Source organism: Brassica oleracea, chromosome C2, assembly GCF_000695525.1.
Source record: "Brassica oleracea var. oleracea cultivar TO1000 chromosome C2, BOL, whole genome shotgun sequence".
Classification (NCBI taxonomy): Eukaryota; Viridiplantae; Streptophyta; class Magnoliopsida; order Brassicales; family Brassicaceae; genus Brassica; species Brassica oleracea.
Window position 1 is genome coordinate 7,344,938 of NC_027749.1, and position 26,535 is coordinate 7,371,472.

The following is a 26,535-nucleotide window of genomic DNA, read 5'->3' on the forward strand; positions in this document are numbered from 1 at the left end:
TCACCTCTCGTTCTGTGATCAATCAAAGTGTCACGTAGATAATTAAATAAAAAATATAAAAATTATTTTAAAATAGCTAAAAAAAAGAATAACGCAAATTTTAACGACACTAACGCCAGCAGCTAAACCCTAAACCCTGAATTTTAAATTCTAAATCTGAAATCTTAAATTTTAAACCTAAACTCTAGACCCTAAACCTAAACTCAATACCCTAAACTCAAACCGTATATCATAAACCCTAAACCCAAACCATAAATCCTAAACCCAAACCATATACCCTAAACCCAAACCATATACCCTAAACCTAAATCCTAGACCTCAAACTCAAACCCTATAGCGTCTTTAGGGTTTGGGTTTAGGGTTTACGGTTTGGGTTTTAAATCTAAGATTTGGGTTTAGGGTATATGATTTGGGTTTAGGGCTTAGGATTTGGATTTAGGGTATAGGGTTTGGATTTAAGGTTTACGGTTTGGGTTTAGGGTATAAGATTTGGGTTTAGAGTATACATATTGGGTTTACGGGTATAGAGTTTGAGTTTATGATTTAAGTTTTAGGGCTAAGAATTTAAGATTTAGGGGTTACGGTTTAGTTGGCTGTGTCAGCGTCGTTAAAATTGACGTTATTTTTTTTTAACTATTTTTAAATAAATTTTAATTTTTTAATTTAATTATCTACGTGACATTTTGATTCATCTGAGGTGAATTTAAAGGTTCACCCTACCTAGGTAGGGTTGTAGGTAGGGTTGTACATTTGTTCAGAAAATATTGATAGTTTCATTACCTCTAATGTGCATGATGAAAAAGCTGATCCAAAGTATTTTCTATTGACTGATCAATTAAAGATGCATATACCATGCAAACCAAAATATATAGATGATAACAAATGTACAAAAACTTTTTCATGATCTTACAAAGTCATATATTGACTATACAATCATCGCTAAATGACCATACAAACATTACAATATGATGATAACAATAACATAGCAAGTTAATACAAACATTAATAAATGAGGAGCATAAGAAAGTGTATGGCATTGCTATTGATTTGATTGGCTTGATTCAACTTTCAAATTATTTGTATTTCATTCAAATTTTAATTTCGGTTTAGGTGGGTTTATATTTTTGGGTCTAGATATTTTGTCTAAATCTAGGTACAAGGGAGCTTTGAGACTGATTTTGAGATAGGTTCTGCAAGAGCTTTTGCTTCAGCACTTCTCTCCATTTACATCTCAGTGTCATGGATTATAAGATTTGACTTGACCATGGTTAAGGTTTTGTTCCTTGCATTTGAATTCTCTAGATTTTTTCTATGGTTATATGGTTATCACATACTCAAAAATGGGAAAAATTATATATATATATATATATATATTTTTTTTTTTGTTTTTTTTTGAAATTGCTCTGGATTAAACTAAGCAAGTCTCTTATGTAATTCTTCTAATTATGAATAATTTTGAAGATGTAGAGCAGATTATTGAAGATTTATCTTCCTCATTTATTAATGTTCAAGTCAACTTTGAGGAAGGTTATACTCTGGCTATGAATACTATTCTTCCTTAAAAGTTGATCTTCACAATAATATTGACGTATAACATATGCATATTATATTATAGAGAAGGTGTTATTCGTTAACTTGTAAGTTAAAAGAGTTGACTTTGAAGTCATACTCAAATCCATTGCTGTCTTGACTAGGTCATGTGTTTGAAAAGTCTTACCAAGGAAAAGGCATTATACTGTAAAAGATTCTAAATTATTCTATCAATATTTAACTTTGATGTCAATTCATCTTCAATGGGGTCTCTACTACAACCATTTGTATCAGAGAAAGCAAAAAAAAAAAGGAAGAAACAAAACTCTCTCTTGTTTCATTACCCATGATTCAAGGATTGCTTCTAGGAATCATCTTGATGTTATACTGTGTTTACCCATCAATTCAACATGACACGTCGTTTGTCTACAACGGCTTTGACCAAGGAGATCATCGTCTTCATCTTGACGGCAGTGCAATAATCCTTCCAAAAAAACATGTCCTGCAGCTGACAAATGCGACAGCAACGCAAATAGGTCATGCTTTCTTTCAGGAGCCAGTTGACTTCAACTCATCTGAGCCAATCTCTTTCTCAACACATTTCGTTTGTGCGCTGCTCCCTGTAGGCGAGACCAGTGGACACGGCATGGCGTTCTTTGTGTCTCACTCCACTGACTTCAAAGGCGCGGAACCTAGTCGATTCTTCGGTCTTTTCAACGCGAACGGATCTGATTCCACGCGTGTGTTGGCTGTTGAGCTTGATATAGCTAAAGCTCCAGATGTAGGAGACATCAGTGATAATCATGTTGGGATTGATGTGAACAGTGCAAAGTCTGTGATCTCTGCCAACGCATCTTACTTTTCAGACAAGAAAGGTAGAAAGATAGACATAAAACTATTGAGTGGAGATCCTATTCAAGTATGGGTGGATTATGAAGGAACAACACTCAACGTTTCACTGGCTCCTCTCAGAAACAAGAAACCAAGCCAGCCTCTTTTGTCATCAACGTCCATCAATCTTACCGAGATTGTGCAAGGTAGAAGAATGTTTGTCGGGTTTTCTGGTGCAACCGGGTCAACCATGACCTATCAGTACATACTCGGGTGGAGTTTCAGCAAAACCATGGCGTCTCTTCAGAAGATTGACGTCTCAAAGCTCCCCAAAGTTCCCCATCCCCACAATAAAATCAAGTCTACATCTCTGGTGCTTGATGCTCTTCTTGGTTTAATAGCTTTCTTAGTTTTGGGTCTTCTTACTGGAGCAGCTTATATGTATAGGAAGAACTTGTACGCCGAGGTAAGAGAGGAATGGGAGAAGGAATATGGTCCGTTCAGGTATTCCTATAAGTCTCTATACAAAGCAACTAAAGGGTTCAGTAGAAATGAGTTTCTTGGGAGAGGAGGTTTCGGTGAGGTCTACAAAGGAACACTAGAACTGAGAGAAGTGGCTGTGAAGAGAGTATCGCATGACGGTGAGGAAGGTATGAAGCAATTTGTCGCTGAGATCGTTTGCATGAGGAGGCTAAAACACCGGAGCTTGGTGCCGCTTCTTGGGTATTGCAGGAGGAAACATGAGTTATTATTGGTCTCTGAGTACATGCCAAATGGTAGCCTTGACCATTACTTGTTTAATCCTGATAGATCGACTCTCCCTTGGTGGAGAAGATTTGCCATCGTCAATGACATTGCGTCAGCTCTTAGCTACTTACACACGGAAGCTGATCAAGTTGTTATACACAGAGATATCAAAGCTGCTAACGTTATGTTGGATGCGGAGTTTAATGGAAGGTTGGGAGATTTTGGTATGTCCAGGTTATACGACCGAGGGACTGATCCAACCACCACAACGGCTGCAGTTGGAACTGTTGGTTACATGGCACCTGAGCTTTCAACAATGGGACCTTCCACTGGAACTGATGTATACGCCTTTGGTGTTTTCTTGCTTGAGGTAAGCTGTGGGAGGAGACCAGTGGAACCTGGCTTGTCGGCTGCAAAGCGGTTTCTGATCAAATGGGTTTGTGATTGCTGGAAAAGATCTTCTTTGATTGATGCTATAGATCCGAGGTTGGCAGAGTTCTCATCAAAGGAAGTTGAGAGAGTTCTGAAAGTCGGTTTGCTATGTGCAAACCTTGCTCCAAGTGCAAGACCGTCCATGGAACAAGTGGTGCAATACTTAAACGGGAACCTAGCTTTGCCGGAGTTTTGGCCATATTCTCCCGGGATTGGAGTTATCACCCCACCACCACAGCTCATGCTTCCTTCACTATCACAGCTATCTTCTTCCTCATCCAACAACTCTATGTTTATGACTCACTCAATCGTCTACGGAAGTGGACGATGAAAGTTTCTAACAACTTCCCTCTTTTTTGGCCCTCTTAATATCGACTGTTTCATTCATATGCTCACACCATGTCCATTCTTTAAACTGCCTCATGGCCTTAGAATAAAAGAGTGACAACAGCTTGCCTTATATTTAGAGAAGCAATTGCAAGAATTTAAACAAAATATCAGTCTTGAATGGAGAATGTAAGAGCAATTCTAATGGTGTTACCCACAATTGAAGTCTTTAGCAATATAATATAATTTTTTTTGCTTTTTGAATAGTTAAGGACTTTACTCTAAAATGTATGTCCAATGGTGTTATCCAATATGAAGTCTTTAAGAATTAAAAATATTAAATTTGTAAAACATTTAAATTTAAAATTTTTATTTATTCAATGATTAAAAGAAAACATACAATAATTATACATCTTCATCATTACCAAACTTGTTCCAAATATTTTCTATTAAATCATTTTTCAATTCTTCGTGTGTACGCCTATCTCGAACCTGATTCCGTAGGCCAAGCATATTACCAAAATGTGAAGGCATGTTGTTAATATGCTCTACATGTGAACTTCTGGTCGAGTCTCCTTCTTCAAATTCAGATGTATCGTACAGAGTGTATCCACCTCGTTCATTTTCGACTATCATATTGTGCAGTATGATACATGCTCTCATAATCTTCCATATTTTTTCCTTGTCCAATGATAGAGCCGGGTTTTTCACTATCGCAAATCGAGCTTGCAACACACCAAAAGCACGCTCCACATCTTTTCGGGTTGCTTCTTGAACTTTAGCAAATAACTCTGCTTTAGGACCTTAATGGAGTGTGATAGATTGGATAAATGTTGACCATTTTGGATATATACCGTCTGTTAGGTAGTACGCCATTTTTTGAGGATTGCTGAATCAGCGAGGTTTTTTGAGGATTTTAAATCCTTTGGTTTGTAAATAGATAGTACAAGCAAAGGAAATAGAATACACTAAAACATCATTAAATCCATTTTTGAGACAGTACAAGGAATAAGAAGCACAAAGGACTTGGTTCACATAAACATCCGAGTCTACAGACAGACTTATAAAGGCAACATGCTACACGACTTGGTACACATGAAAATACAAACAGAAAGATACAAATAACCCGTGACTTGGTTCACATCGAAATACCAGGAGAAAGAGACAAACCACCCGTGACTGAACAGAGAAGAGATACCAGCTTTTGTCTTCAACAAGCACATGGTCTTGTACTTCACCTGAAACAGAGGAAAATCACGTGTGTAAGCAGAGGAAAATCACGTGTGTAAGTAGAGAAAAATTACGTATGTAAATGTGAAATGACAACTACACTTATGTCTAATGCAAACATCTGAAACTAGTCTAATGCAAACATCTGAAACTAAGGTTAGAGCTAACAAACCCTACAACAAATCCAACATAAGTTTCATTTTGAGAGCTGATTCCATCTCAGAGAGAGGCTCGGGCATTGCAAGCAAACTCTCTAGGAAACTTTGCTTTGAGATTTGTTTTTTGATCTCCAACAAATTCTCAAGCTTTGCCAATTCTTCTTCTTTTCCAGTTTTCTTCCTCTTTTTAGCAGCCTTCGCAACCTTAACCCCAATTGGTCTCTCTTCTGGCTTTGGCACTGCCCCTTCGCCATCAACAGGATCCACTGGTTTGCGCTTTTCCTTCTCAAGATAGGTGGAGCACCATTTCACATCATGCCTAAGCTCCCTCCACGCGTGTTCCAAGTTGAACTTCTGGTTCTGGTCACTGTGGAAGATATCCAAGGCAGACTTCATCACATCATTGTCATTTTGCCCGCTTGTCTGCTCCCTCAGTGCCATGTCGTAGCAGCCAGCAAACTTACAGACCAAATTATTGATCCTAGCCTATCTTTGCTTGCATTGCCCAAGTTCTCGTGGGATAGTCCCAACCAGGAGAGGACTGGAGTTGTAGAACTCTACAATTCTCTTCCAGAAGGCACCGACTTTTTGTTCATTACTCACTATTGGGTCTTTGCTGGTGTTGAGCCACTCCCCTATGAGGATTAAATCCTCCTTCGGTGACCACTTTCTCCTCTCTTTGACACTAGACTCATCACTACTTTGACCGGTAAAGAAAAAAGGTTGTGATGAGCCAAGGTCAATTGACCCTTGGCTCGCTAATAGGTTAACATAACCATTGTTATTTGCCATTTAGGAAGAAGTATGTGTTTCTCTAGTAGAAACACAGAGGATTAAATAAAGGATTCTACATTAACAACATTGAAGCCTAGTAGAAAATTGTCATATCAGAACAGCTCACGACAATTAAATGAATGTTTTAGTCTAAAAGAAGCAGTTAAGGCACAATTTAATGGTGGTTTGGTGTGCATTTAAACTACGAAGTTAAGTTTCAAACTACAACGTTAACCAGTCACAATCCTAGTTTGTTTTCAAACTACAAGGAGACACACGCACAATCTTAGTTTGTTTTCAAACTACAAAGTTACACACACACGATCCTACTTTGTTCTCAAACTACAAGGAGACACACACACTATCCTACTTTGTTCTCAAACTACAAAATTAAATCCGTATGAATTCAAACTGGGAATTTTGAACTAGAGATTTAAAGAGTTCAAAACACTAACCTCAGCGGACTCTCTCAAGTTCAGACACACGCTGAAGCAGCATCTTAACCTTGGCCTGAAGAGACATCAGAGAAAACAAACAATATGTTAGAAAGATTGTACAAACAGCAATCAACGTTAAGTTATAAACTAACCTTAAGCGCCTCGCACTCTCGCAGAAGCTTCTCCTGCTCGTGAAACCGTTGTTTGAGCCTCTCAATCTCTTGTTGCACACCCATAACCCATGGTTGCCTGAAATGCAGCCCGTCATTCTGACAAAACATAAAATGATTTATCAAACAGCAAATCAATATGGAGTATAAAGAGACAAAATATTTTGAACCTGCTAGTCTTTGCAGATGAAGTATCTTTTCCCAGGGAGGTAGTCATATGTATCCTCTTCGTCGACGAACTCCTTCGTGATAGATCCATAGGGGCACAACTTGGGAATTCCCTGTTAGGCATCTGAAATGAAATGAAGCATGTTGTAGTATGCTTTGTGTGCATTCTTATCTCGCAGTTCTTCCTCCATTTAGAACCTACAAGAACAAAAAAAATATAATCGAATCAAAAGCCCCAAATTAGAAAACCCTAAATCGATTTAGAAACCCTAAATCGATTTACAACTCAATCGAACCCTTAATCGCGACGAAACAACAAAGAAGCTTGTCGAAAAGAAGAGAATAGCAAACCCAGACGGAAACCCTAATTCGAATTAAATCCCCAATTCGATTTTAATCCCAAAATCTATTCAAACCCCACAATCGAATCCCTAAAAACTGATGAAATCAACATGCATCAACTCCATAAGAAAAAAATAATGAGTTTAAACGACCGGATTTACCTTCAACGAAGCGGATCGCCGAATCGCCTTTGCTTTCGCCTTTAGAGATGGAGAGGTTTTTTTTTCAGCTCGAGACGCGAAAATGAAAGTTTCACTTTCCCCATACGAAACACAACACTTCTCCGCACGAATCAAATGTTGCCAGCTCATCTAGGACCAAAGCCGAACAATCCTTAATTAATGATTCTTTCTTAGCTCAAGCTAATTTAATAATAGTATTTTATCCTGATTTGCCCAAGGATTAGCGCTAAGAAATAGCTAACATCCCGCGTTGCATGTGGTCTTAGAGTAAAGACAGTCAAGCATTATAGATTTTCCAAAAGCTACAAAACAAGAGAGATGATTTACTTAAATATTTACATCTAGACACACATTTTGAAACTACAAAAGTGTATATTTTGTGTTATCTACTCTAAAACAAAATATAACAACAATCTTGACAATTGATAAAAAAAACTCAAAAACAATATGAAAACTAATTATCAACTTCGCGTGTGATGGTTTAGAACAGATTTTCCTGTATTTTGATTTTCATTTGACATTTTATTGCCTTTAAGAAAATTTAGTTTTGATTCACTCATTCATTCACAGTGTATATCAGTTCAAGTCGAAAATGCATAAAAATAGGCTTCTTCGTGTGGGTTTATAATATTAAGGATTGGCCCAGATCAAGCCCACCTCTCAAATGAAGCGTTGATCGTTTCTTTCATAGGGACTCCGTCTTGTCTTTTTCCTATACCAGTAAATCTCCGTTAGTCTCTTCAACAATCAATTATGTTCTTCACTCCCCTCTCGAAGAATTCGTTTCACTTCCCTTTCTTTATACTCCTTTATAAACCGCTTCGTCTACACTTACCTCAAATAAACCCGAAACTCTTCTAAGCTAAAGTAATGGTGATGAACCCCTAACAGTTCCAAAGCTAAAGCGCATGAATCGTATCCTCCTCTAGGTATGTAATATCGTAATCCACTTCTTATTTTGTTAGGATTCCTTGCGGTAGAAGAAAGAACCCTTTGATATTCTGGCTCAAATCTAAATCTCTCTTTCCCTGGTGATCAAATTGATTATCTTACCAATCTCAGTATCTTTCTCTGGGATATCCATCCGGACCTCCACCTCAAACGCCTCAGTGTCCTCCTTACGAAGGCGCCTATCAGGGTACTTCTCAGTCTCAGCCTCAGCCTCAGCCTCCACCAGAACAATACAATCACTGTCTGCTATCATGATCATCACTATTACTAGGACACGAACTCTGATTACAGCTCTTGCATTCGTGGCTGGTTCGTTCCTTGATCTCCTTCTTTCTGGATCCACGATAAATTATTTTCCTAGATCACTATATCGTTACCTACTTACTATACGTGTTTTAGGAGTATTGAATCAATAATATTGATAATGATTCAGTTATTGCGTTCTTAGTCTTGAAATGAACTCTCAAACATGATATGAGTTTCTGTCATCAGGACATCATCTTCTTCTGTTAAACAAAGTCCCATCTTATATATTTTAGCTGTTCTGTCTGAAACTTTCAGCGTATTCAGTCACTTGTGATGTACCAACTTATATCATGTTTCGTTACAGTGAAGTGACTCAGTTAACCAAATCGTTTTTGTTGCTGCTGTCTGTTAGAGGAATGCCGCTTAAGTTTAATAGCTATCGGATCGAACCACTAAGACCCAAAACGAAAGTCAACTTCGTTGCCTATTTTTTTATGTTTATCAGATTTAATTAAAGAGGAGATTCAGTGGAAGATAAGATCAAGAGGAACAAGATCAAGAACAGATCACTCCATCAATATGTTGTTCTCTGGGAATACAAAGAACTGATCAAAAAGACAAGACGTGGTCCTTCTCTACAATCTGTCAAGCTATGAGGATAAGCTATGAGGATTCTGAAACCGAAGGAAATGTAAGAATCATTATACATCCTTCCTTTATTAAATAATCTCATGAAAGAACTGATTATATGGATAACGCTTTCAACTTTCCTTTTGTATGTGTAGTTTGAATTTTTATAATTATTGAATCTCACCTTCGGGGTTAACGTAATCTCATCATCTTCCTTTTTCACATATCTCAGACTCAGATCTTTAGATTAGTAAACACAAATGAGACCCCTTTCTAATTGCAGAATCATTCATTGTGTGTTATGGATGGCTGGTGGTTACATCTGAGAGGCTTCGCCTTACATTTTATCACTTCGTCTGAACCTCAGGAACTCTAGGTTTTGGAACCACAATCGAGCATCACGCTGATCTAGAATCGGTGGAGTTCTGGAATGGTTTAGCTAAAGAGACAAAATGAGCTAGATTTCACATTTTACTTTAGATCAAACAAGGAAACAGAGGGAACATTCATCAATTATTCAAGAAGCAAATAGCCAAATATATGTCTAGAAAGGCTTATTCTCGAGTTTGTTATCAAAAACTTCACTCCCCTCTGTTGCTTCTGCATGTATTATTTCGAAGAAAATATACGTAAACAATATCATTTCTAATTTTCTATGACCTAACTTAATTATTAAGATGCGAAATTGAGTATTTGATAGTATTCTTTTATATGGGGTATGTGTAAGGCGATGGAAAAGCCAAAGGATCCATTAATTAAGGGTCTGACTGGTTTATCCGCTACCGCCCACAAACGCAATTTTTGCGGTCGGTAGCGGTTGTCGGCATTTTACAACAATCACACAAACCGTTTTACATCGTTCCAAACCTCTCAAAATTAAAAGCTGGTAAATTTTTTTCATTTTTTTTAAATTATGTAAATATAAAAATAAATAATTATATATAAGTTTTTATAAATACTAATATATGTATATATATATATATAAAAAAGTTTAGTACTATTATTTTATAAATTTAATTTTTATATTTATTATAATAATATGATTTATAAATATAATTTTTATATTTATTATAATAATATTATTTATAAATATAGTTTTATATTTATTATTTTATATTGAGTTTTAAAATTAGCATTTTTGTAATTAAACTTTCTGTCTATTAAATAATGTTTTATTAATTGATTTTTTCAAATGTGGGTAAACCAATCAAAATGACCTGTAAACGCAATAATTTTCAAATGTTATGCTAGTTATACAAAACACTTAATAATGCTTAAAATCGCAGCCACCCACTTCCACAAACTCCCGCAAGTGCAACCGCTGCGTTTGAACCAGTCAGACCTTAAATATTACTTTATCAGTTGACAATCATATGACCAAAACCTGTGAGTCCAAATGAAGCGGACCGATGGACGGGTTCATGGGTGCATAGCCTATACTAAGGGTACGACTAGTTTCCCCGCTACCACCCGTAAACGCAGCTTTTGCGGTTGGTAGCGGTTGTTGGCGTTTTGCAACAATCATTCAAACCGCTCTAAACCGCTTTAAACCGTTCTAAACCTCAAAAATTCAAAAGCTGGTTACAGTTGACGTTTGCGGTTGCGGGAGGATATTTTTTTTTCTTTTTTTTTAAATAATATAAATACAAAAATAAAAAATATTCAATAAAATTTTTAAATTTTAATTATAAAAATACTAAAATATATCTATATTATTTTAATTAATATTATAATTTTTTTAAATAAAAATATTTTCTATAATTTAAAAAAAATTAAAACTATAGCTTTCTAAATATAATTTTTATATTTATTATAATATTATGATTTTTGATATTTTTATAATTATATAAAATGTAAATATTGTTAATTTATAATTAAGCAAACATCTAATATTATGATATTCTCAATATATTAGAAATGGTTGAACCGTACAAAAGACTATACAAACCAATTACATGTGATGTAAGTAAGACATAACGATGTTTTCCAGTTATTACAAAAATAGAATCAATGACAACTTGATAAAAAAAAAGTCAGTTGACAACATCTAAACTATATCTAGCTCAAGACAATAGGGAAGAGTTTCCATACCTTCTAATATTATGATATCTCAATATATTAGTGGCTAAATCGGTTTTCTTTCGTACAAACACTCACTCCATTTATGAAGTGTAATTTTTCTATCTAATGATATCAGTAGTTTGATCAGGAAAAAAAAAAGAAATGATCAAACCATACAAAGACTATATACATTGTAATTGGAGAAACAAAACAAACAAAAATCAATCGAAGACTTTTAAGGTATATGACCCGGAAGCATAACGGCTGGGTGATATATACAGACAGCAACATACAACTTATTTGCAAATAAATTTTCATATAGACTCAAGAATGACTAAAAATATATGTCATCAAAATATATTGTAAATATTGTGATAAATATATTCAATCACATTAGTATTTTCATTATATTTTTTTCTTAATAGAAAGATAGTAAACAAATTTGTAAATATCATACACACTACTAAAAAATATCAGATCCTTTAAATAATAACAAAAAGATAGAATGAAGGTACAAAAATTGGAAATAGAAATTCTCTACAATTAAACAATCGGCCAATAAAATTTTAAAAATATGAAATAAAACAACAAATAAACACAGTAAGAAAGATTTAGTAAAATAAAATCATATTATAATTCCCATAATTTTATTTATTTATAATTTTCATAATTTATAGTGCTCAGTTACGCTAAAAAGTCTAAATTTACAACATACACAGTTTTATTTACATGTTTTAAACCTATTACCTAATTAAAATGATTATAAAATAAATGACAGCATGAAGATTGGAAAATCTAAATAGAAAATATATGATAAAATATAATACATAATGTTAAAATTAAATTATCATTGATCACTAAAAAATCATGATCGTAGCAATAAAAATAGAATTACAAACACATTTATTAAAACCATAAAAACACAATAAGGTGTTATTAAATATACAAAATATAAATTTGACATAAAAACTCACTAATATGACGGAACATCATTTAAATAGATAATTTTATCGTCATAAGCTCGAAAATTTCAAGTTGTTATCGTCACAAGCATCATCCCAAGACTATCTAAAGGTAAGCGATCTATATTTAATTTATTGTTCATACAAATAATACACTCACTATTGCGGGAAAACTACAACTTAGCTTCATCACTAGCAACAAGATTTTATTTTAAAAGCTTAATCAAATACATCAAGCACCTCAAAGGACTAATAACAAGTCAACCAAATAATGAACTCAAGAGCAACTTCACCTATTCAACGAAACAAAAACATCAAGACAAATTAAAGCAATATGTTTCTTTATTTGTATCCCAGCAAATTATTGTACTATGCCTTCGAATATAATAAGTGCATTAAATCTATCTTCATCAATTCATTCACAAATTTTTTCTCCCTAACTAGAAAAAAGTTATAAGACATCCAATCAAATCTTAATTAAAATTAGCAAATACATTTTCAATATTTTAAGAGATTTTCACCTTAAAATTAATGTATTTAGTTAAAAGCATTTTCCGCGCGTAGCGCGGACAAAGAATTTAGTTTTGATATAATTTACGGAGGAAACAAGGGAAGGTTGGCGAAAATAGACAATAAATCAATTGTTGAGAAAATACAAGTGAATAAGAAACTATACAATTAATGTAAATTATACAATTAATAATTGCCTAAAGTGTTGATAAAAAAAAAATGCCTAAAGTAACATAACAAAAAATGTAGTGTATGAAAGATTCCCGGGTCCGAAAACCGGAAATTGAAATTCAAAAATAATGAATGGAGAACACACTATACAGTCAAAACGACAAAGGAGTACGCTTTGTCTGGCTGCGTTTTGGAATAACCTTTTATGTTCCCTTCTCTCCTCTTTTCTTTTTCTCTCAAACTACTCACTGCCCAAACCCACAACACACACATTATACTCTACCCACTTCTCTCTCTCACATCTCGCACTGGTTTACTCTATTGATTCAGGTTTTGCTTCTCAAATCTCTCTCTACCCCTTTTGATGTTTTTTTCCACATTTTTGTTGTTCCTCTGATTTTGATTCTGATCAATACTACCATGAGACCTTTAGCTACACTGCTTTCCTGCAAAAATGTAGTTTCTTTTCCGTGTAAAAAAGTTCCCTTTTTTTTTATATTCCGCATTTTACGTTTCTAGTTTCGTTTAATTGAAGAAAGCTCGAGTCTTTGTGTGTTTTCATTCCTTCATTGTACATGAATGAATATCTTGGGAACTTGAATTATTTTCTCCATGGAATTAAAATATAGGGTTTAGCCTTATAGGAGCTTGAAACACCAAAGATGTCTCCTTTTTTCTTCTTCTTTTATTTTGTGGTATTCTTATTTCAGCTTATAGTTCTTCATATATAGTCTAATTATATATTTAAAAAAAAACTCCTTTTTTCTTTGTTTTTTGTAACTTTTAAGGTTAAATGTTGAAGCTACTCCTGTGCTGCCCTGTGATTGTTTGCTTATGCTTACTTTATGTGATTGCTTGATTCACTCAATTTTTTTTTTTATAAACTAGATTCTCCTTTTTCATGGAAAAGTTCATCCAGTAAATCATATAGTATATTTTATTTTATTTCTGCTTGTCTTGTCTTTGAGTTTAGTATTGATTTATATATAAATTTCATGTGAAAGATGTTTAGAGTCATTTGTTATGAATCATGGTAGTAGTTCTTCAACGTCTAAGTCGCCTCCTTTCACGGCAATAATGGAGGAAAGGTTGGAACTTGATGTAAAAAAACGACAGTTTTAACCCCAGCTTGTTAATCTTGTAGGGACATTAATGTAAATCTACCACATTGTGTGCTGCTTGTGTAGTTGTGTGTAGGACCCCTTGGTACCAGCCTTACATGATGATAGGTTGTGAACATTACATAGTCAAGAGGGCAACAAAAGGACGTTTCCTTTTTTTGTGACTTTATATTCAAACTGCTTGTGTAGTTAACATCAATGGTTACAGTGTCATGATATAAGTTGCTCTTCTCTTTGTTTTGTTTGGGTTTATTTGTGTAACTCCAGAACAAAATACAGTCTTTTAAATCATCATTTGGCGTTTTGGCATTATGCTTTTGGTTCACCTGAGATTTTGACTCTGATTGTATCTTTCTCATTTATAAATTATTGACTAAACTCTTGTATTCTCCTTAGATAAAATATCAAATACCAAGATTGTTTTGTGGTGTTCTAGAGCTGTGATTGAGCAGATTAGAAATATAAATAGTCTTAAAAGCAAACAAAAAAAGAAGCCATGCATTTGTTATAAATTAGAAGTTTGATTGTGACAGAATCCAACGTTTCTCTAAGTCAACATAAGACATTAGTAAGAAGTGTAAGAAAACAGTTTATATCTTCGTTAAAATGTTCATTTTCTAGTAATAGATTAGATTACAGACGTTAGTATATTTTTTACTCTTTATTCTTTCTTTGTAATAACTCCTATCATGTTTTTTCTGCCATTGGATTTGTTATATGTGTCTCCATCTTTCTGCAATAAATATTCATGAGCTCTCTACACTTCTTGGTGGGTCAGGGCTACATTGAAGAAGCTGGACATATCTTTTCGGTAAACCCAAAAGATACTCATCCTGTGCATTTGAGGGATAATATCACAGTATGATGACCCAGAAGGCAAGGTAAAATCTTGGTTCTTGTCTTTCTATATAGTAGTTTTTTCTTTGCATTTATGGCTTGATTCTTCTCCCCTTGTGTGGTTTTCTTGTGGGATTTGTTTTTTTCTACACTGAATCTTAAAGGTTGCATTCTTGTGGTCCTCAATACTTATTGCTTTCTGTTTAATCAAAAAAACCAATCTCAACCTCTAATGATCTGTTACTATTAGTAAAAAGTTTTTTTTTTTCCTTTCTCTGGCACATTTGTTTGCAACCGTTGGGTGTGAATATCTTCTTGTTTTTAATCTTTGTGTGTGTTTGGGGGCAGAAATGGATCTCAAGATGTTCCCAAGAAGGTGTCTCCTCGAGCTGCTCGGCCACTGAAGATACCAGCGCTAGAGCCTGACTCCTCTTCATCTCCTGTCTCAGCTAATAGCAGAACACCAAAGGATAAAAGCCCAAAAGTTTCAGACCGTAGGTCTCCACGCAGCCCTGTCTCCGAGGTATGAGCCTCTTGTACTAAAGCTTGTTTCAGATTCAATCTAAGGGTCTTGAAAATGATTTAATAGATTCTCTTTTATTTGCTTGATCCAAAACAAACCGTTCCATCATAACATGTTTCTGTATTGACTTTGGGGCCTATAGCATTTAGTTTGGAGTAGTTGAGAGATGAAAATGCAGCTAGTCTGTTCCATAACACTGCCATGCTTGTTTGTTAACAGAAAAAGAGGCCAAGCAGAATAACGGAGCTTGAATCGCTAGTCTCTCAGCTTCAAGAGGAGCTGAAGAAGGCGAAAGATCAAGTAACAGTGTCTGAGACAGCAAAGAAGCAAGCAGAGGAAGAAACAGAAGAGTCCAAGAAAGAGCTACAAGAAGTTTCCTCTAAGCTCCAGGAGACTCAGAACCAGTCTTTGGAAGTTTCAGCCTTGGAGGAATGTGATTTGGAGTTTGATGAAAGGAGAGGATTGGCTGTTGTTGTTCAGGAGATCAGACAACTCAAGCTTCAGATCGAGATGGTGGCTTCTTCTGAAGCTGGTCATGTGAAACAGGCGGAGCTGCGTAACTCGGAGATTCACCTTCTGAGGGGAAACTTAATGGACACACTTTTCTTAGTCGAGAATTTTAGGGACCAGCTTAAGGACTGTGATGTGTCAGAGGCTGAAACCGAGGCTTTAGCCACTGAAACTCTTAGGCAACTGGAGAATGCTAAAAAGGCAGTAGAGGAACTGAAGTCAGATGGCGCAAAAGCAGTTGAAAGCTATAAGAAGATGGCTGCAGAGCTTGAACAGACAAAAGCTAGAATGGGATGGCTTGAAGGTGTTGTGACTAAACTTCATGCCAATCCAGAGGTTTTGGAAAACAATGAAACTTTGCTTAAAGACTATGAACAAGTATCTTCCTTGAGATGTGAGGTAGAGAGACTGAGAGCAGCTCTAGAAGCTTCTGAACAAAAAGACCAAGAGGGGAACGTAGAGGCTTCTTCTCGGTTAAGGATACAAGCTGAACTCCAGTCTGAATTGAAGATAGCTAACTCCGAGATAGACGAGCTAAAGGCGAGGCTGGTAGACAAGGAAACGGAACTACAGTTTGTTTCAGAGGAGAAAGATAACCTATACTCAAAACTGATGAAGAGCCAGAAGGAGACAGATGTTGAAGCTGAGCTGAAGCAACTAAGGGAGGAGATGGAGAACCTGAAGGCGGACATGATGGATAAAGAGACAGAACTCCAGATAGTTTCAGACGAGAACGAGACGCTGAAGTCAGATATCCACAAGAGGGAGAGAGATGTACAAGACGCGCTGGTGAAGTTAGGGATTGCAATGGAAGAGGCTGACAAGAGTAGCAAGAGAGCGGTTAGAGTCGCCGAGCAGCTAGATGCAACTCAAGCGTCAAACTCAGAGATGGAGACAGAACTCAGGAAGCTCAAAGTTCAGTCAAACCAATGGAGAAAAGCTGCTGAAGCAGCTACCTCCATGCTTTCTGCTGGAAACAATAATGGGAAGTTCGGTGAGAATTGTGATCAGACGAACTCTCCTTACCCTGAGGATGTTGATGATGAAATGGCAAAGAAGAAAAATGGGAATGTGCTCAAGAAGATTGGTGTTTTGTGGAAGAAGCCTCAGAAATAGCTGGAGAATGACTAATATAATAATAAGAGCAACTCCTGGTGACTCTGGTATTGATGTTAATTAGTAGTTTGAACTATGTTCTGGAAGAAAAAAAACACTCGTTCAAAAGATTTGAGCTATGGTAATTTTATGTTTAAGTAAGTATTCAGGAGGGAGACTGTTAATTCTGTTATTGTTGCATGTTAACATCAAAGGCAGCAAAGCCTCGGGCTCAATTAGCAGGAACGAAATTATCACTTGGGCCTAAAATAAGGCCCATAGCGGCTTCTGTAACGGAGAGAGGAATATTCGGAGTATTAACCAAAGGCCGTGTAGTTTAAATAAGACCCAACCACAACAGTGATGTTGTTTGAGGTTACAATTACATAGAGAGGTCTCGAGTCTTAAGAGGAAGGTATGTAATAGTAGAAATGAGAATAATGTGGAAGTATTTTCTGATTCAGATGCTAGATTATGACACAATTTCATTAACCCGACACTCTGATTAGGTTTTTAACCACTAAAACCAACCATAGATACAGTAATTAGAGATCAAATTCACAAAGACCGAAATTATAATACAATTCTACGAGATTAGAGTTTAGTCAGAACAAAAGAGTGTTTGTTTTTGTAACCAAATTGAATAAATACAATTTATCATGGTAAAAAGACAGTTTCCTGACACTAGGTTACTTCCAGGTAAATACTAAAAACACATTTTTTATATGGTTCATAATCGGTCACAGTTTATTAGCACACAAATGTCAGTTGATGTTTGGATCTTCTCCGAAAATTCATCATCTTCAACACCTATATTAACTTGTTCCAATCCATAACCAAGCTCGGTATGTAAACATAGTGTAATTGGCATATTTGATTCATTAATTTAAGTGCATATATAATATTAATAATACGTAATGCGTGTTGCTACATGCATACACAAACGCGTGTTTCTGTATGTAAAGCAAACTACCAACCAACTAAGATATGTTTCTATTCATTTAAAACATTCTCTTAACTCCTAAGTATATATATTAGCCCATCTAATCAAAATTAGGTTAGGTGATATCTTAGTCATCATTACTGGTCTTACATTCTCACCCCTTAAAAATCAATATAAAATCAAAATTTTCTCGTCTAAATTAAAATAACTACATAGAGTACTCGTATATTCCATCGCATATATTAAATTAGCGACCAGTCCACATTATACCAATATTTAATCAAAACTATACAACAACAATTACCAAAATTGATCCTTTACGTCACTAAATCAATGAAGTTTGTTGACAAAAAGACAAAACAAATCAATTAAGTAGAAACATCAACGTCATTGACCGCGCCACTAAGAAGCCTCTTGAGAGAAATAACTAGTGGGATTCAGTACTGTGAGAAATTAGGGCTTAAAATTGACATACACAATTCCATTCCTTAGTAAACTATTGTTTTCATTGATATCTTCTCTTTGTTTTTTTTTCACCAGCAACTATATGAACTCCATAGACAAATTATTTTGCAAATTTAAAAAACAAAGGAGATGTCTCATTTAAAACATAGTGAAACAATGAACATACATACAAAAGAAAAAAACTCAACATTAATTTAGATCAGAAGAACAAACCGCGCGCAACCCCATACTTAAAGTTTGAAACTCTTTAAAAAGCCCTAATATATCTATATTTTCTTAACCATTACATAAAATAGCTATCCCCCATCTTTCATCCCAATACAAATATGATATTCAGACCCTAAATTAAGACCCAACTACAATTGAGGTTTTAATTCGAACTACATTAAAGCACCAGAATTAATATAGTTCATGTTGGTCCAAATCTCTCTCCCTGAATCAATATGATCTACATGACCACCTCCTCCTCCTCCCATGTTCATCTCTCCATTTACTTGCCATGGAAATCCCCATAAGACCTTGTTTGGATCACTCATGGCCATTTCCAAACCGCTGCTCCCGTTTCCAAACACATAACCAGTGTTCTCCTTTTGCTGGCTTGTTCCAAACACACTCTCCATGTCAGACTGATGAGAGCTACCGAACTCTGAAGGAAACCCTAGCTGTGAAGAACTCCCCGGAGGTTGCTTGTTCAGCAGGGCAAAGGCTAAGCTAAGATCAATGTGTTCATTGTTACCGAACCCACCGAAACTCGCCGCCGAGAACGCTTTCCCGTCGTGGGAAGCTGGTTCCGGGGTGGTTCTGAGGCTTCTTGTCGCCGAAGATGTGGACCGTTTGTTTTTCCGGCAGCCGCCTCCGACAGGAATGTTCCTTAGGGTTCCACCTTTTGTCCAGTATCTCTTGCATGATTTGCAAAAGTAGCGGGGCTGAGAGAGGCTGTAGTTGTTGTAGTAGCAAAACTTTGTGTTCGTTGAGTCGCAACGTGGACATCTCAGGGCTAGCTCCGGTGGCTGTGGCCTCGCCGCCCCAGTCGCGGGAGAAGGTTTTTTCTGATCGTGATCTAGTTGTGTTGGGTTTGAACATGGTACTCGCATGGCTTCTCTAGCTTTGTTATAGTTCCCATAAACATCCTTAAAGACAAAGAAACCACATCAAGATTCTAATATAGAAAGAAAAAAAAAAAAAAAAGCCATCAAGATTCTAATTTTAATAAACAAAAACAAGTAGTTAGAAACTGTATGTTTCAAAAAAAATTTATTTAGAAATTGTAATGTTTCAAAAAAAAAAGCTATTTAGAAATTGTGGATCTTAATCGTTTACCTGGTGATGTAGCAACTGATCCATAAGAGCTGAATCTGAGACTCCTTGAAGATTATTAGATGAGTATGAGGGTTATGTGAAGGAGCTGGAGATTGTTTCTTGAGATCAGAGAGAATGATGGATATGAGTAGAAACAAAAGGAAACGCCAAGCATATGTATTTATACATGGGAATGTGGGAGGAGAGTGACACGCTATTGTCCTGGCCTCGATCTAATATTATTTATGTAATGTAATATTCTGAGATTTATTGATATTCATAAACAATTGTATGAATAATGTGAACCACAATTCGGAACGTGATTTGGAACAGACTATAAAGCCGCCGTTTATGATTTTTAATATATTTTTACGTAATCGTATCTTACTGTCCATTAATGAAGTATTTTGGACCTCACTGAAATGTTTTGTGAACAGCTAATTAAACAATAAATTACTTGATTACATTTTATAATTGCATAATGATTTTTTCACTGGTGTATTTTTAAAATTTTGTGTACATGCAGTATAACAGGAGGTGACAATTGGATCAATGATTTTGTAGAGTTTTAGATTTTTTTAACAAATATCTCCTTAATATATTAAGTAGTTTGTAAAATGTATTCAACATTTTCTGAAATTATTGAAAAAGTTATTGCATTAGTTATCATAGAAATAAATTTTAAAAATTATTACTGAAAAGTAGAAATTTCCTTTAGAATAGGCATATATAAAAATTGGAATGATTGAGTGAATTTTTTGTTCTTGCTTAAATATTTGAGTAGTATTTGTGGTTTAAAAAAATCAGCATATACAAGTATAACCTCATATGATGGTAAATAAGAAAAATTGAAATGGAAGATTTATATAAAGCATTCTGGATTTTTAATCCTTTAAAATCTTCTTAAGATTTGAACCTATCCATATAAATCAAATCACTAATCTAATATGTCCTCATGTAGAAAGTCAAATAATTTCTGCCGTTTTTAATGATGTCTTAAAATTGTGTGTTTAAGTTATCGCTATGTTACTCCACAATAATGGACGGGTCAAATTCTTTTAGCAGTCAAATATATATGATGATGATGGGTTTCAATCGCTATCAAAAATGTGAAATCGATATACTTGATTAAGATGAACAGTGACCGTACGATGATGGATGAGAGATGGTGTTCTACCTCGGATTCTCATTTCCCACGCACTCTCATCCTCTTTTTATGTCTCAATAGTTCGTCGATGTGTCACCACATGGGACCTATAGTCATCGCTACGTCTTGTTTTTTCCTTATGAGACCGATCTTTTCAAGTAAGTACCTTCATATCGTACTAGAGGAGTGGGCAAATGTCTCTTTTCCCGTTGTGATCCATATTATATATTCTGATTCATCAATCTAAAGACAAATAAAAACATGAATCTTACTCTTACACGTAGCAAATCATATACTATATATATTTGTTAAGGGCAAAACAAATCATGATCAATACATTTCAAATATATGCTGAAATCTAATTAATATGCCCTTGAAACACAACAAAAATAATTCACAAATACTAATTACTTCCGGGGGCGGTCCTGAGGGGAGCAGGGTGAAACGACCGCATAGGGACCCCTATATTTTTTAAAAAAAATGCATCAAAAAATCATTAACAAATGGGCTCCCAATTTCTTAATTTATTATAGTTGGGTCTTCAATTTTTTTATCCTTTTACAAATAACTTTTTTTCGCCTAAGGCCCCCGGAATAATTTTTACAAATAATCTAGATAATTTTGTATGCCAAAATGTTAACATAATGTAAAATCAAATGTTGTGAAATGCATAGAAGTCAAGATAAATGATTTGTTGAAACTTTTTGTTTGATGGAAAGGATACTAAAGATTGTAGAAATTTGGCCTTCACATCCATCACCACTCTTATTAAAAAAATAATAGAAACCATATATTTCAAAATTTAAACAAAAATATATATACACATATATAGTGACTTGGACCAAGCCTGTGAATATGATATATAGGACCCCAAAACGTTTCTGTTTTTTTTAAAAAAATATATGGAAATAAATTATTGATATATATTACTTTGTACAATATGTTAAATATATAGCTACTTAGGTTACTAATAGGCTTTGAGATATATTTAAAATAAATTTTATAAGATAACCATTTTTAGTTTATTTTCGTAAAAAATAGTTTTCAAAGAGGAAAATGACCAAAAAAGATTTTATTAAAGAACAAATATACATTTATATTTTAGCGTTAACTAATCTAGACTTAAGATTTATATTTAAGAGGCGGAGTTTTGAGGGTGGAATTTCAAATTTTAAAAAATAAAAAAATTAAAATTTTCAAAATAAAAAGGCTGGTTTAGTCATTTTTTTTAGGAATATTTTGGTGGCAAAAACTTACAAATGATTATGTGAGAGAATTGTCCTATATTTAAACGTTTATCTCAACCCATTAGTATTCTATGTACCAATTTTGCATTTGATAAAATAATGTGTATATTAATATTTAGGGGAAAAACAAACAAATCATAATGCAATAGTACTCAATAGTGAAACTCAACCATTGAGTTATAAAAGCATCTTCAACCCCACTCCATTTTGCAGTGGGGTTGGAGATGCTTTAAAGGTACAACAACTATCCTCATATACCAACTACAATACTAACCGATTGGTTATGGATATTATATAATTGATTTAATATGACCTACATTTAGTATATTCCAAATCTAATGTAAACAAATGTGGATTCAATAGTTACATGTTTTAAATTCTTAAATTCTATATGTAAATAAAGCACATGACTGAGTAAAGCACAGAATTGGCCGGAGAATGTGTAGGTATGTGCTTGCATATAGTTGTATTATTCCATGGGGATTTAAAGTTCATATAGACAACAAATCACACTAGCACATCGGTTTTCGGAAAAGAGACTTCTATGAAGACCAAGATTTGGTCTAAGGACCATATCCACACATATACATCATAGTATATTATATTGATTTTTACTCCGTAATTTTATGCGTTTTTGAACGTTGTATCGTGGGAAGAGATCGAATGAGTAGTAATTCCCATCAATTTTTAAACGTTGTATCGTGGGAAGAGATTTGTTTTTGTTGTTTTACTACAAAACATATGTTTCTTTATTACAAACAAAAACTATTCAGTTTTATAGTATTGGGTTATGATTTTTAAAATATAGTAGTATTAAATTTCTTAAAATCCATTAGCATAGTTTTCTTATTTCGTTTTATTTTTTGATAAGATAAAAATATCATATTGTTATCAGCCTGTGATTCATTCACAAACAATCATTGGGTTCCAAATATAAACTGACGATCATTATACTTCCCTTTGGACCCTACCCACTTGTGGCACCCAGTTTTTTCTCATAATCATGACCATATTCAAAAGAAAATTACAGCACAAACAGTTCAGACACCTTTCCCTAATTATCGAGAGTTATTTGTTTTTGTTTTTAAGCAAAGAGTGTATAAGAATGTAACTCACAAGAACCACAAGTCTAGCTGTTATAAAAAGTACCATATATGTCCAAAAGATAAATACGATGATTATATCGGTATATCAAACTAATATGGATTAAAACTTGTGGAGGTCAAGAAACCGGGATGATAGTATGACAACATGGATCTTTCATTCAAAATCAGCAACCAAGAATCGAACAATATAATATGTCTATACATTAATAGAATTTGAAAAAATAACAGAGAGTTTTGGGTTGACCGGTCAAAGTTGTTTTAATTCAGTTGCTTTAGTAGACAAGTGACAAAACTGGAATTTCTTGGGCACTAAAAAGAAGATAAAGCAGATCGTATTGATAAGAGAGCTCTCACATATAGTATGAATCATACTTCAATCTATCTCGACATGACGAAGTACTCATTTATCATAGTTTGTAGTAGGAGTGATCGTTATCGTAATTTCTATATATATTGTACCCTTGAAATGGATTAAAGCAGTATTTATATTATTATTCCTATTGGACCTAATGATTCAATACTTAAAAAGTTTGAAAACATTTCTTCTCTTGGTTTCTCAGTAAAAAAAAACTAATTAAATAATGCAAAATAAAAGAAAAAAGTTTAATTAAGATTCGGGTTCAGAGAAGAAACTCCCGATAACTATTGAGAAATATTTACCATGTGCAGTGGTGGATCTAGAAAATATTTTGAACGAGGGCATAAAAATTAACTAATTAATAAAAAAATATTTTTACTTTATAATTTGAAGAAAATAATGAATACAACAGATGAAAAAATCCAAAAAGTGAAAGAAAAGAGAGCATAATGAAATTTGAATTCTAATTGAGTTGGGGGCAAAAAATGGTTTTTATATGCATTTGAGTTTAATTTTACATTTATGTGGTGGGTGCTGCCCCCTTTATGTACAAGGTAGATCCGCCGCTGATCATGTGTCTCTTTTTAGTTGGTATATCACATTAAAATTAAAATAAAATAAAATATCAATGTAAAAAAGGTTAGAGATTCATTTTAAGAATCAACCCACTGCTGATGGTCTCCAACCCACCTCTATTTCTATCTCTATATCTTCCATAAATGATTTGCTTACTCTTACTCAACTTTAAGAAGCAGTTTCTAAACCTAATTTGCGTAGTAGTTTTTGTAATTTTCCAAAACTAATTGTGTATATGGAACTAAAAATCATCAATCAGTTAAGTCATAATGATACAAGTCTAAGCTGACAAAGGCTAGATCACAAGGCAACAAGAGTTGTCAAGCTTGAATGGGTCGATTGTCGCCACAAAGGGTTGGGGAAATATCCCTTTGATAAGACGAGAAGCCTGCGCCTATGTGAATCCACACAAAGACAGAGACCTACACTTGTATCCTAGAATGAATCCACAAACTAAGGAAACAAGCAAACGAACAAGAAATCTAAAGGAATCCACCTAAAGACTTATTGAACAAAACAAAGACAAACTTTGTAAACTGAATAATACTTTATTAATTTCGTGCAAAGGTGATTTACATATGAAACTTAGCTCAGTTTAAATAGAAAAGAACACAAATGCCTAAAAGAATAACTTGGAAAGAAATAATAAGTGAAAAACTAGCCGTTGGACTTAGTTGGTGCAGAATCTGTCCATGTATGGAAGTTGTCTTCTCTCCTTGTATCTTGTGAGTTTGGGCAGAAAGAAATGCATCCTTGGGATCTCCTTTGATGTCTGGATAGTCTCTAATTCGTGCCTGAACAGAAGGGGAAAGAGCCGTTGGTCTTCAATAACTCCAAGTGTGAATGCATCCATGTAAGGTAAGTTGACAAATAAGGGATTCATCTTGATCATGTGGCTGCTGGTGCATGGTAGAAACTCTCTCACTGTTCTTAGATGTAATGAATGATCTCCTGGTTTCCACACGTGAGTTTGAGTTGCACACTCCGTAAGCAAAGAATTACTTTCCTTAATTAGAACCAATTCGGATGCAGTGTAGATAGTCTGACTTGTAACTTGCATATCTCCTAAACCATTACTCCTTTTGGTATGAAACCAATTCGCTGCGTGCTCTGGTTGAGTTGAGAATCTATAGCAACTGGTTTCACGGTTAAATTCCTCATGGTTGCAAAGATATCCTTCTTTGAGTGCACCTATGTCGCTGCTGGCTCCAATGTAGCTTGTATGGTTGATCTCATGAGTTGGTGGTCCAGCTACTGACTTGAGGTCCTCATCACATAACTTAGGTCACATTTGAAATTGGACTTACACTTTTTGTTTAAAATACATAATTAGTAATAGGATTTTTGATGAATGTCAACACGGGTTGTACAAAAGAGAATGTGAAGCAAATAAACAAACCCTAATTTCTGAATTATAAAACGTTTCTAGAAGAAGACCTGGAAAATTTCCGGACAAATATTCGGTTGTAGGGCCAAGAGCAGAAGACTCAGATTGATTGGCCGGTGGTATAATCGGGACCCATATGCCGTATATTGCAAGATACTTGTCGGCATTATGAAATGAATAATTTGGAGGAAGGATATCGAGGGAAGATAGAATGATAAGTGAGAGCGAGAAGTTGCAGCCTGATAGGTTTTGCATGCGGTGTCTCACTCACAGTCAGTGTACTTTAATCCAAACATTTTTCAAATTTCATTCTACTTTAAGTCTCTAACAAAATCATTAGAATCAAATTTCATTATACTCTAGTTGGTTGTATACAGTTAGTATTTTTTAATACTGGACAAATCACTAATTAAATTATTATAAATTTATAATTTTATTACACATAGTGATCAAATTACATGCAATATATGTGATACTGATGAACAATTTTATGGATAATGATTTCAAGATGATTTTTTTCCCAAATCACTTAAATCGGTAGACGGTTTTGCATATACGACATCCTCAATAGATAGGTTCTTTCCGTAGCAGGCGACCACAATCACTACAAGAAAACGTCTATAACAACGGACATTTACGACGAAAATATTTCGTCGTAAATTTACATGGTATTTACAACGCAGTTACGAGGAATCCAACTTTCGTCGTAAACGCCATGTAAATTTACGACGAATAGTGTTCGCCGTAAAATCCATGTAAGTTTACGACGAATATACGTGGAATGAGAAATACGTCGTAATCATTACATCGACATTACAACGAAACATGTTACCGTTATATTTAGGTGAAAACGTGTATTTAATGTGCTTTAACTTAACTAATTTCGTCCTAAAGTCGTTGTAAATATTATGTTAAAACCATGTAAAATCCAAGTAAAATATTTCTTGTAAAATCGTTGTTATATTTCAACTACCCAACTCGAACATTTCTCTATATATATGTCATTTCCCACAACTCTCTTCCTCACAACATACAAACGGAAAAAAAAAATCCGAAAAAAAT

The 26,535-nt window shown here is 34.6% G+C and overlaps 4 protein-coding genes across 4 annotated transcripts; 2 read left to right on the plus strand and 2 right to left on the minus strand.

Moving 5' to 3' along the window:
• The first annotated feature begins 1,825 nt into the window (after nt 1-1,825).
• LOC106326710 (L-type lectin-domain containing receptor kinase I.7-like) lies at nt 1,826-4,037 on the plus strand. Its single transcript, XM_013764623.1, has one exon. The coding sequence runs from the start codon at nt 1,877-1,879 to the stop codon at nt 3,869-3,871; it is 1,995 nt and encodes a 664-aa protein (XP_013620077.1). The 5' UTR covers nt 1,826-1,876; the 3' UTR covers nt 3,872-4,037.
• Nucleotides 4,038-5,270: 1,233 nt separating this feature from the next.
• On the minus strand, nt 5,271-5,696 carry LOC106323324 (glutathione S-transferase T2-like). Its single transcript, XM_013761466.1, has one exon. It carries the CDS (start codon nt 5,694-5,696, stop codon nt 5,271-5,273), a length of 426 nt encoding a protein of 141 aa, XP_013616920.1.
• Nucleotides 5,697-13,064: 7,368 nt separating this feature from the next.
• LOC106327890 (interactor of constitutive active ROPs 3-like) lies at nt 13,065-17,107 on the plus strand. Its single transcript, XM_013766193.1, has 4 exons — nt 13,065-13,189; nt 14,759-14,861; nt 15,166-15,340; nt 15,560-17,107. Exons 2-4 carry the CDS (start codon nt 14,842-14,844, stop codon nt 16,964-16,966), a joined length of 1,602 nt encoding a protein of 533 aa, XP_013621647.1. The 5' UTR covers nt 13,065-13,189; nt 14,759-14,841; the 3' UTR covers nt 16,967-17,107.
• Nucleotides 17,108-18,432: 1,325 nt separating this feature from the next.
• LOC106324747 (dof zinc finger protein DOF5.3-like) lies at nt 18,433-19,903 on the minus strand. Its single transcript, XM_013762721.1, has 2 exons — nt 19,674-19,903; nt 18,433-19,483 (listed from the first exon to the last, which is right to left on the minus strand). Exons 1-2 carry the CDS (start codon nt 19,695-19,697, stop codon nt 18,734-18,736), a joined length of 774 nt encoding a protein of 257 aa, XP_013618175.1. The 5' UTR covers nt 19,698-19,903; the 3' UTR covers nt 18,433-18,733.
• Nucleotides 19,904-26,535: the final 6,632 nt, after the last annotated feature.

Excerpts from the sequence above, each read along its gene's own strand:
- LOC106326710 (XM_013764623.1), top strand. The coding sequence starts at position 1,877 with ATGATTCAAGGATTGCTTCTAGGAATCATCTTGATGTTATACTGTGTT.
- LOC106323324 (XM_013761466.1), bottom strand. The coding sequence starts at position 5,696 with ATGGCACTGAGGGAGCAGACAAGCGGGCAAAATGACAATGATGTGATG.
- LOC106327890 (XM_013766193.1), top strand. The coding sequence starts at position 14,842 with ATGATGACCCAGAAGGCAAG. Across the intron at positions 14,862-15,165 it reads ATGATGACCCAGAAGGCAAG|AAATGGATCTCAAGATGTTC; the intron begins GTAAAATCTTGG and ends GTTTGGGGGCAG. Across the intron at positions 15,341-15,559 it reads CACGCAGCCCTGTCTCCGAG|AAAAAGAGGCCAAGCAGAAT; the intron begins GTATGAGCCTCT and ends GTTTGTTAACAG.
- LOC106324747 (XM_013762721.1), bottom strand. The coding sequence starts at position 19,697 with ATGGATCAGTTGCTACATCACCAG. Across the intron at positions 19,484-19,673 it reads ATCAGTTGCTACATCACCAG|GATGTTTATGGGAACTATAA; the intron begins GTAAACGATTAA and ends TTTGTCTTTAAG.